The sequence below is a fragment of the Empidonax traillii genome, unplaced genomic scaffold, assembly GCF_003031625.1.
Source record: "Empidonax traillii isolate 1590-97213 ecotype Southwest subspecies unplaced genomic scaffold, ASM303162v1 scaffold135:size1941959, whole genome shotgun sequence".
NCBI classification, from domain to species: domain Eukaryota; kingdom Metazoa; phylum Chordata; class Aves; order Passeriformes; family Tyrannidae; genus Empidonax; species Empidonax traillii.
Genome location: NW_020955328.1, coordinates 822,492 through 833,650, shown reverse-complemented (window position 1 = coordinate 833,650; position 11,159 = coordinate 822,492). Strand labels below are relative to the sequence as shown.

The window sequence follows — 11,159 nt, the reverse complement described above, 5'->3', positions numbered from 1 at the left end:
CGAGTCAGCAGGGCAGCCCTGCAGGGCCTGGCAGCCTGACACTGCTCCGGGCCATCCTGCACTCCTCAGCAACGCCCCACCCAGGCAGAACAGAAAATCAGCTCGCAGAATGCACACTGAGGAAGAAGCACCAGCTGTTGGGGCAGTACTTACAGGAACAGAGACATACAGAAATAAATTGCAAAATACTTTTCTTCTTAAAAATAAAAAATTAGCAAGGAAGGCAGCAAGGTGGTAACGCCCCTACAAAGCTGACGCTCTCTGGCTGTAACAGCCCCAAGGTCAGCAAACAGAACCCAGCCTTGTGCTGGCTCTGTGGGAGGCTCTGACCCTCAGGAGGAACCTCTGTGAGTCCCCTCAGCCGGGGCTGGCCTGGCTCAAACACTCCCGGCTCGGGAGCAACTCCAAGCAGCATTTCACAATATCCACTGGCTACAAATCTGCCTTGTTGCAAGAGATGAGGTGCTCAGAGCTGCTCAGGGCTCTTCCCTCTGCAGGCAGAGGAGGATGGATGGAGCAGGAACAGGGTTATGCTGTTCCAAATTAATGCCACAATGTGCTAAGAGAGTTTATACAAACCAGTGTTAATCCGTGCCAGTGTTTGGATCACCACAAATATTCAAAACCTCTTCCTGCTCCTTTCTTTGACACTGTGTCACTACCTGAGTTAAAAAAAGCTTTGCTGGCCTTGCTCAGCCAGGGGGAATTCCTGGCTGTTGCTGAATAGCTGATCCCAATGGCTATTGCAGCATCTGCCAGCGAGGCCACTGCTTTGGAATGAAATCCCAGTCATTATCTGCAGTTAATTATCCTGCTGGGTGCTTCTCTGAAGTCCAGACAGAGCAAGGAAGAGTCACTTTTTCTAGAAGAGGGGCTGAACTCAGATATGCAAAAGGAGAAAGAAAAGGAGCGAGAAAGCAGAGGACAAAGATGTTAATACGAATCACTCAGAGACCAAGCTGGCCGCAGGGTCTCCTTCTCCAAGTTGTTTGGGGACAACATTAACAGCAAATTCAAAATTTTATCATAAACCAGCTCTTGCTGGATGTAGATGCTGAACTATAAAGAAACATCAAAGGGTAGGAAAGTCCTGAGATTCCGCCAGCCCCTGGTTGGGGCAGATGAAATCGAGTGCTCACATGGCTGTCCTACACACATTCCACAGTGCAGTCACATAAGTGTTTGCATATTTTCTGGTTTACGTGTCACTCTGCAGTCCCATGGTCAAACACACATCAAGGCCGTCACAGCCTGCCTTAAAAGATAGTGTAGACAATCTCTGACTCGCTGTGGTAGGAACATTCACTGCTGCTGGTCTGGCATTTAGGCAATAGAAGAACAATTCTTACCCCATTTGAGGACTCAGTAGCCTCTGAACACAACCCCATCAGCACATCCCACTTTGATTGCAGTGCGGGGGTGGGGGTTGGTTCACCGCGGTTCCTAACTGTACTCTGAACCTCCACGTTTTGGGGGAGCCAGCTCACTGCACATTTAGTCCCTTGTGTCGTTCAGATATGACTCGTGTGTTGGCGCGGGCGGGGCTGGGGCTGTGCCTGCGGCTGCCGCTACCGCAGGCAGGAGGGACGGGGGTGAGGGCGGCACGGCCCGGGGGTGCTGCGGGGTGTCACAGCGGGAAGGGGTCGGGACAGCGGCCCGGGCACAGACCCGCAGGGCAGGGCCGGGTGCGGGCAGTGCCGGTGCGGGCAGGGTCGGGTGCGGGCAGGGCCGGTGCGGGCAGGGCCGGGTGCGGGCAGGGCCGGTGCTAGCAGTGCCGGTGCGGGCAGGGTCGGGTGCGGGCAGGGCCGGTGCTAGCAGGGCCGGGGCGGGCGGGCAGATGCTCCGGCCCCGGGCGGAGCGAGCCCGGCCCGGCCCCCGCCCCGCCCCGCCGCCTCCCCGCCGCCATCTTCGCCGCCGAGCCCGCCGGTCCCGCTCGCAGCGCCGCCGCCCCGCAGGCCGCCCGTCCATGGCCAGCTTTCCCCCGAGTGTCAACGAGAAGCTCATCGGTGAGCGGGGGGTGCGGGGGCAGCGCGGCCCGGGCTCGGCTCACTCTGCGCTGCCCGCCGGGGACGGGCGGGATCCCGCACATGGAGCCCTTCCCGGCCGTGGGAGCGCGCGGGGCCGATCCCGGGGTGCGGTACCGATGATCCCGGGCTGCGGTACCGATGATCCCGGGCTGCGGTGCCGATGATCCCGGGGTGCGGTACCGATGGTCCCGGGGTGCGGTACCGATGGTCCCGGGGTGCGGTGCCGATGATCCCGGGGTGCGGTGCCGATGATCCCGGGGTGCGGTACCGATGATCCCGGGCTGCGGTACCGATGATCCCGGGGTGCGGTGCCGATGATCCCGGGGTGCGGTACCGATGATCCCGGGGTGCGGTACCGATGATCCCGGGGTGCGGTGCCGATGATCCCGGGGTGAGGCATCACCCGCAGCACCAGCAGGAGTCCAGCGCTCCGTGTTTCTCCTCAGTGACTCGATGGCTTTGGCAGCCCCGGCGCAGCCCTGGGATCGGTTACTCACTGACATGAGACCCCGCTCTCGATGACTTTAAATGGCGTGAAACAGAGCGGGCCGAGGCACTGCCTGGTTCCCTCTGTGACACGCTGCCTTTCTCTCACCTGCGTTTCCCCTTTGTTCCCCCAGCACGGTCCCGCACGGTAGGAGAGCTCCTGGCCCCCACGGCTCCCTTCGACAAGAAGTGTGGGCGGGAGAACTGGACAGTGGCGTTCGCTCCCGATGGCTCGTACCTGGCGTGGTCGCAGGGACACCGCATAGTGAAGCTGGTCCCCTGGGCACAGTGCCTCAGTAACTTGTAAGGCAAACCTCTGTGGCTTCTAATGCACCTGGAAAACAGGAGATAGGTTTAAATGGATTAAAATGCATATAGTGGCTTTTTGGGCTTTGGCACCTTGGGGAAAAACTATTTCCTTAAAGTAACAGCTGTTGTTTCATCTCTTCCTCTGTGGCCAGCGAGAGCATCAACTGTTGCAGCCTCACCAAGTCTCTGGAGGAGGGATTTATTAGTAGTTTCAGATGCCCTAAAGTAAGAGGAAGTTTGAATGAAAAGGGAAGTTAGAGACCTGGGCAGATCTGGCCCTTTAAATTTCCCATCACAAAGCTCTTTGGCTTTACCTTTTAGGAATTTACTTAAAGGCAGACCTTTTTCCTTATCATCCATGTTATAATGCGGGTGAAGTTCCAAAACACATTTTATTGGCACTTGAAGGTTGCATTTTAGTGAAGTTGGTAACCAACCCCTACAGTTGTGTAGCTGGTTACATTTTCCTGACCCTCTTCCCCCTGCCTTGGTGGGGTGGTTAATATTTTCCGTGTCCTGACCTCAGTAACTCTTTCCAGGGTTCAACACAAATAAGGGAATTGCAGGGAACTTGCTCATTTAGCAGAAAGTCTTAGAAATTTTTGTGACTCACTTTTCTATAACTGCTTTAAAACTGTTCGCTTTCATAGTGGGTTAAGTTAATATCTTGCTCTCTACAGAGATAAAAATGAGTACAAAATATTAGTATTATATCATGTAGGAAGGTTTCCAGGTGCTGGTAATTTTTCACAGTTAAAAACCCTGCATTTATAATTTTAAAGTAAAAGCGCCCCATTATGGGTCTCAGAGATGTCTCTACATTACGACAGCTCAGAGATTTCATTACATCTTTAAGAAAGTTTTGCTTTCCAGGGTAACTTAGGCTCTATTTTTGTATTTTCTGTGTGTTTTGCAGTCTGCTGCACAGCACAAAGAATGGTGCAAACCCTGTCGGCACAAGGCTCCCGAGGCAGAACAGTGAGGGCGGGCAGAAGAACAAGCCCTGCGAGCACGTCATCGACTGCGGGGACATCGTGTGGAGCCTGGCCTTCGGCTCCTCGGTGCCGGAGAAGCGGAGCCGCTGCATCAACATCGAGTGGCACCGCTTCAAATTCGGGCAGGACCAGCTGCTCCTGGCCACCGGCCTCAACAACGGCCGCATCAAGATCTGGGATGTCTACACAGGTGGGTGTGTGAGCTGGCAGGGACCCGCAGGGATCGTGGAGTGCAGCTCCTGGCCGGGCACAGAACACCCAGACAGTCCCACCGTGTCCCCGAGAGCGTTTTGAGGGCGCTCCTCGTCACACTGACGCGCCAGCGCACGCTTCGTGCCGTGGTGACGCCATCAATCCGCAGAAGGAACTGGTGACAGAACTGTACTTGGGACCTGAAACTTGAGTACAAGTTAAATAATCTAAAAAAAGAATGAGTTCCTGCAACCAAAAGTAATCAAAACCTGCCAGAGGAACAAGAGATGCGGGTCATGCTTTGAGATGGGCGTGGTGGAAGATGCAGGATGGTTAAATGTGTGCATACATACATTGGTTGGTTACTCTAAGATCTTCCTAGTTTTACCATGCTTCCAAAGGAAACTTTCAAAGCATGAAGTTGCTGCTTTTTGGTGATGAGGACCTTTTACTTTTCCCAAAAGTTAATAATTGTTCAACTCAAAAAGACTGCATCTCAGTGTAGGGACTCAGTTTCACTGGCAGCACAGCTTTAAAAAAGCTAATGACTACTGAGTAGTTTGCCATTACCTTGTAAATTGAAGCTTAGAACAGGAATGTCTGTCAAGAGCCAAGTGTTGCCTTCTTCCTGAGGTTCTAGTGGACAGATTTTCTGGCTTTCTAGGGAGTTGCCTCTATATCCAGGAGAGTGAAGGGATTCACGTGCTGCTCACCGGGGGCATTTCTGCAATGAAAATTATCTTTATGTGCTGTAATTTTGTATTCAGTGTTTGTATCCATAAGGCATTTGATCTGAGTAAAAGTACAGTCCATCATGTTAAACTGTGGTGTTCTCATGTAACAGGAAAACTCCTCCTGAACCTGATGGACCACACGGAAGTTGTCAGAGATTTAACCTTTGCCCCTGATGGCAGCCTGATTTTAGTGTCTGCATCCAGAGACAAAACCCTGCGGGTGTGGGACCTGAAAGATGACGGTTCGTGCTCAGAGTTTATCTGCTCTAAAACCTGGGAGAAATAGCTGTGTCCTTGCCTCTTTTATCGCTATGAACTCAGTTTGGTCAGGATTGCTTAAATAATGAGTGCAGCTCTGTTAGTCACCCCCTGTACACTCTCTTGGAATTCTTTATCTGTGTGTACCCTGAAGGGAGAATCAGGGACTGGGCTAAGAGTGCGTGGAGTGACTCTCTGAACAGGGACATGGGATTTAGAAGCTGCATCACAGGATTTTTATTTCTGTGTTCAATGATTTTGCAAGATGTTTGGAAAAGTAGTACAAAATTTTACATAGGAATAACTAATTTGGAAGAGCTTTTCAACGTGAATTTTGTAATATCAAACCAACTCTTACAGCAGTGTCTTTCTTTTTAGGAAATATGATGAAGGTGTTGAGAGGCCATCAGAACTGGGTGTATGGCTGTGCATTCTCACCAGACTCCTCCATCCTCTGTTCTGTTGGAGCTAGTAAGGCAGTATGTGTCAGAGTTTCTTGTTCCTTAAATTTGAATTGTGTGCATAATCATTTTAAATCTAAGTAACATTAAGCTTGTGCTCGGTGTCATGAACTTCTAATGTTTGATGATGATGTAAAAGTGCATGAAATTAGACTGGCAAATGGTGCATTGAGACCCTGATTTGTGAATGAAACTTGCACTGCTTTTAGTTTGAAGAGGCTGTAAGTGTTCCTTGAGAAATAGGCCTGCACATCTGCATGGGGTTATGGCATAGACCAAAGGCAACTAAAGCTGCCAGTGTTAAAAGATCCTTAGATTAATGCATAAAACTATTTTGATTTGATTTTATCCTTTCTATTTCCTGCTCAATGAGGACTTTTCAAAGTCTGAGCCAGTCAGGGTATCTCCTGCTGAACAAAAACGTTTCCCCGTTTTCCCATCCCAGTGGCACAAGAGTTAGCAGGAGGAGCAGCACACTGGTTTTGTTTCCATCCCATCCTAAGGCCAGAGAACTGAAGGCAGTCAGGGTATGCCACGAGCTACTCCTGGCACTCAAGAATTAGGGCAAACCAGAAAGGGGGATTCAGCCTGGTTCCAGGGGCTCTGCAGGCAGTGTAATGGAGTGACAAGCCCAGTGCAGTCACCACTTGTCCAGATGAGTGCTCAGATGTGTTCCATCCCTTGAGTTCCCAGTGCAGCTCTGGAGAACAGCTGAGGTGTGGGGTTTGGCTCTGTAGCTGGAGCAGAGGGGGGGTGTTCATTGCTGTCTGTAGGCTGTGTGTTTTCCATAAGCTTCTTGCTTTCCCTGTCACAGGTGGTGGCAGCAATATTGGTGTGATTGAGTTAAGCTGGCCCCACTGGAGCACAGTGGTGTTAGCGGGGCAGAGAGGGGCATGTCTGGCCGCCAGCCCGGGCGCGCTGTACCGTAGGACGAAGTAACCTTGCCCTCGGCTGCAAGGGGTCCTGTACGTACGCAGGTGCTGGTCCATGTCCACTGTCTGCTTGCTTGCTTGCTTTTCTTTTTGTTTTTTTTTTTTTTTTTTCCCCCTTTTTTTTTTTCTCTTTTTTTTCCTTTTTTTTTTTTTTAATAATTTTCACAGCAGTGAAACACACTGACTCCTCAAACTTAGTTCCCATGTTATGGAATGTTGGGGGCTCCTCGGAAAAATTGGTCAACACGTTTATGACTGATTGTAAAATGGTTCAGTTTTAGGAAGTGTGGGAGGCACTAAGGCTGTGTTTGCTTTGGTCAAACATAAATTTATCCAAGATGTCAGAATTTAATCTGTGCAGTAAAACTCTTTGGGGGAGGGGGGGAATCAAGGTCTCTGAAATGAGCTCTTTGAGGGACGTAACAGCTTTTGTTAAAGACATTCCTATAAAATCAGGCCGCAGTACGTGGATAGTTCCTATTAAGTAATTCTGCACAGTCTCTATTCTGATTATATATAATGTACAACTGCATGTAAAATCCCAGAATATTGTAATATTTTATCAGTTCTTATAATACACTGTGCAATTAGCTGGGTAAATTGTAATATTAATGTTGTTTGTTACTGTTGATTTAAAATGCTTAAATTCTTTCTAATAATGTGGTTAGACTTCCCTGTTGTTTTGCCAAAGACATAACTTTTGGCTGTGAAAATTCTTTTTGCTTGCAGTATCTGTTTCTCTTCCTAGGCTGACGTTGGTGATCCAAGCAATTGTAAACAAGTGATCTTAAAGGGATGCCACTGGAGTAACAATATGTTAACCTTACATTTTCTGTCTGTATATTTCTTAAAATTTTGGTAGTTACTGAAAAGAGGGGACTGTAGAGTTTAACCCTATTTATTTCTGCATATTTTAATAAAATAGTTTTGTAATACATGAATTTCAGTAAGCTACATGGTTAAATTGTGTTGCCTTTATCTTATATTTTGGCTTATTTTGATAATAACATTTAACAAACTTGAGTTAGAACTTGCATGTCTGCTTTAATTATTTAAAAAAAACACCTTGATTTTAATCTGAGTATGACACTGAGCATATTTCTTAATTGTAGTAATTCATAATACCTGATTTTAATATAATCCTAAGTAAGATTAGTTATACTTAAAAACAAATTAAATGCTGCACCGCCTCTCTGAACAGAGCTATAACATCAGCTTGTTTAATTGCAGGTTTTCCTCTGGGATATGGATAAATACTCCATGTTACGGAAACTTGAAGGACATCACAATGATGTTGTAGCTTGTGATTTCTCTCCTGATGGAGCATTACTGGCTACTGCATCCTATGATACTCGAGTCTGTGTCTGGGATCCACATATTGGAGTTATTCTTATGGAATTTGGGTAAGTAAAGCAGTCAAATCTGGAAACTCTCACAGAGTGCAGATGAACATCAGTGGGTTTCTGTATGTAACTGGAGATTGGACTTAGGAAAGAGCAGTGGCTGATGGAGACCCTGACGTGGCAGAGACTGGAGGTTGTTCTTCCATCTGAGAGGGAATTTACAGCACTGATACTGTCACGGGTACTAATTCAGGCATCTTCAACAAAGCTGAAGTGCTGAGTGCTGTGAAAGACAGGGTTCAGTCTCCACTCCCGAATCCAACAGTTCAGCACTAAACGTTCTATCCATTTGAGTTCCTCAGCTTTGCCGTGGTGGCCGAGGGGACCTTGCCCAGTCCCCAGAGCTGCTGTCAGCTGTGTGTCCCTGTCCCCAGGCACCTGTTCCCCGCTCCCACGCCGATATTCGCCGGCGGCGCCAACGACCGCTGGGTGCGAGCCGTGTCCTTCAGCCACGACGGGCTGCACGTGGCCAGCCTGGCCGACGACAAGTGAGTGTCACGAGGGCTCGGGGAGACTCTCGGGCTCCAAACTCCCAGTACTGTCAGGGCTGGCCTTTTTAACTGAGAAATGGCTTCTGATGCTCTTGGTAAAAGCAGACGCGTGGTCTGGTACACGGCAATACCAATTCTGAATGCAGAAGGCATTAGCTGTGTACAGAGCAGATGATCTGAACAACTTCAGTGTGTAACAGCTGAAAACAACTGAGAGCGATTGTAAATGGAGTTGTTAATGCAGACCAGTCTTGTGGACAGAAGTAAATTCCAAAGCAAAGGGAAGAGTGTTCTGTGATTTGGATTCAACTTTGCAAACATCACAAGTGGTGTCCTGAAGAACTGTATTTTAAGAATGTGAACTGCTTTCTCAAGATGACAGCAAGGGTGTTCAGCTATCTATAGGAGGGTTTATTTTTTTAATTAAGATAAGGATTGTTGGCAGTTCCTTGCACATGTGACACCTGAGAGGTTATCTAAATCTATTAATCTAAATTTAGTTCAGATATTGCTTTCTGTTATTGAAGGCAATCTTTTTCTCAGTTGAAAAAGTACAGAGCAAGGTATTTATCAGGAAAGAAGAAATCAGAGCATTTCAGGCCAGATCTGAAACACCGTGTATGCCTATGAAAATATTCATAAAAATTCCCTGAGCTGTGCTTCAGACTAGTTTCCTGTGCAGCATCAGAGACAATATCCAACAGAATTAAATACCTACTCCAGTAACTTCCTACGTTGTCCTTCCCTCTCAGAATGGTGAGGTTCTGGAGAATTGATGAAGAATACCCTGTACAAGTTGCACCTCTGAACAACGGGCTCTGCTGTACTTTCTCTACTGATGGCAGTGTTCTCGCTGCAGGGCAAGTATAGACTTTGGTTTCCTTTCTAAAATACTAAGATAGCATGGAGGTTGAAAACAGTGGCTAAGTGTTCTAAGAATCCTCAGTTGTGACTTGCAGCTTGGTGCCTCTGACTGATACTATTTGTTTAAACATGCCTGGAATAGCAGTAAAATCAATAAGCTGATAAACTCATGCCTTATCTTTGAAAATAAATATGAGAGAGACCCAAAGCATGTGGGTTGGAAGAAGCCATCAGATAGCCAGGGGCAAGAACTGCTGGGAGATCTGCACAGGCCTGTTGCATAGACAGGTTGCTTATTGTGCTGCTGTAGCTTAAACTAAGAGCTGGCATTTGGTGTCAATGAGACAGGGACAGCTGGAGTGGGCTGACAGCAAGTCCCCTGCCTAGAAATGCAGGAGAGAGGCGGTGCTGGGGGAGCTCAGGCCGTGGCCTGACGGTGTTTGTGCTGTGTTTGTGCAGGACCCAGGACGGCAGCGTGCACTTCTGGGCCACCCCCCGGCAGGTGGCCAGCCTGCAGCACCTGTGCCGCCTGGCCATCCGCAGGGTGATGCCCACCGGCCACGTCAGGAACCTGCCCATCCCAGCCAAGGTGGTGGAGTTCCTTTGCTACCAGATCTGATTTTTTGGAGAAGAAGAAAAAAAACCAATTCCAGCTGGCAGGTGGCCCAGCTGCTGAAACTGGCTACAAACACTTCACAGGATCCTCAAACTGTACAGCCTTTAAGCTTAAAACTCTACAGGTATTCAAGAGCTATTTAAAGTGATAACCTAAATACTATTTTATCAAAATGCCTGACAGGTAATTTTTTTACTATTTATAGAAAACACAGTAGAAGTATTCCTGGTGTTCTCAATTTTCTAAGATGTAACTGTGAAAACATGTACATATATAGACATAAGCTGCTACATGTTATCATTGTACCTTTAAAAGTTGCTTCCCTGATGTTTCCTGTGTCTCATGTTTATATTGCTTTGGTAGAGCCATGGTGCATCTATGCTGTAAGTGGAAGGAAAACTGTTATTCTGGGACATTGAGGTAGGAAAATTATTGACTTACAGAGCAGTTAAGCTTCCTTCTGTATATTGGTTGGGGTCAGGAAACTGAGCCCAGGTCAGACTTTGTGCTAGTTTCTTTGTGAGGAGGTACAGCTTGGCTTTGTAGAGCAGTTTGTGTGTGCTGGTTTAAGAGTAAACTGGCAGGAGAAATGAACCCAGCTCAAGAGAGATTACAAGTCAGAGTTACAATTTACTAAAAAGATTACAATAAATACAATGAGACTGAGAAAAACTGGTTTAAACCCACAAGGACAGATGTGTACAGTGTTTGTCACCCCCTGTGCTGATTCCACCTGGCCCCCAAGGATGCAGAGTAAAAGGAAGGAAACCTCTTGGTCCAGACGATGGTCACAGTCCTGTTGGGGTAACGCTGCCAGTCCTGCTGAGAGTGGCAGTGGCAGTCCTGTTGGAGTTCTGCTCCTCCTCTGGAGGAGGTGCCAGAAGTCCCAGAGCCCAAAGGCTGTATGTTCAGGTGGGAATGCCCAGCACCTCCCCCAGGCTCTCACAGTGGGTGATTAACTGTGTGAGCCATGGGATATTTTTGGACTCTGATGGTCTGGGTGCTGCGGGTGCTTGTTGTGCCAGTCCAGCGTGGCCCCTCAGCAGAGATGGCCCCTCAGGTGGGTCTGGAGGGGGTTGTCACAGTTGGTTATTGGTCCCAGGCCCCGTAACTAGGACAGAGTGGCAAAGGGAAGGAGCTCAGTAAGGGCTGGAGAGGATCTAATGTAACCCAGGACTGTGCCTGTGTCAGCTGAAGGCCTTGTGCTCCAGAGCAGCAAACCAGGTGACATTTCAGTATTGGGCAGTGTTAAAGAACTATTTCCTTATATTTCTGAAAATCTGACTACTGTATTATTGCCTGATACTGTGTCTGTAATGAGAGGTTTACAGACTCGGTCTATTATCCTTTAACCCTGTAGTATCTCTTTGGGGGTGATTATTGGTTAATGG

General features: G+C 48.2%; 1 protein-coding gene across 1 annotated transcript; it reads left to right on the top strand.

The window, feature by feature from the left end:
* The first annotated feature begins 1,901 nt into the window (after positions 1-1,901).
* WSB1 (WD repeat and SOCS box containing 1) lies at positions 1,902-10,338 on the top strand. The gene is made up of 9 exons (XM_027883820.1): positions 1,902-2,006; positions 2,648-2,816; positions 3,739-4,007; positions 4,854-4,985; positions 5,380-5,480; positions 7,625-7,797; positions 8,172-8,285; positions 9,041-9,148; positions 9,612-10,338. Exons 1-9 carry the CDS (start codon positions 1,967-1,969, stop codon positions 9,769-9,771), a joined length of 1,266 nt encoding a protein of 421 aa, XP_027739621.1. The 5' UTR covers positions 1,902-1,966; the 3' UTR covers positions 9,772-10,338.
* The last annotated feature ends 821 nt before the right edge of the window (positions 10,339-11,159 follow it).

Coding starts and splice junctions, on each gene's coding strand:
- WSB1 (XM_027883820.1), top strand. CDS start 1,967: ATGGCCAGCTTTCCCCCGAGTGTCAACGAGAAGCTCATCG. Junction 2,007..2,647: donor TGTCAACGAGAAGCTCATCG/GTGAGCGGGGGG, acceptor TTGTTCCCCCAG/CACGGTCCCGCACGGTAGGA. Junction 5,481..7,624: donor CTGTTGGAGCTAGTAAGGCA/GTATGTGTCAGA, acceptor GTTTAATTGCAG/GTTTTCCTCTGGGATATGGA.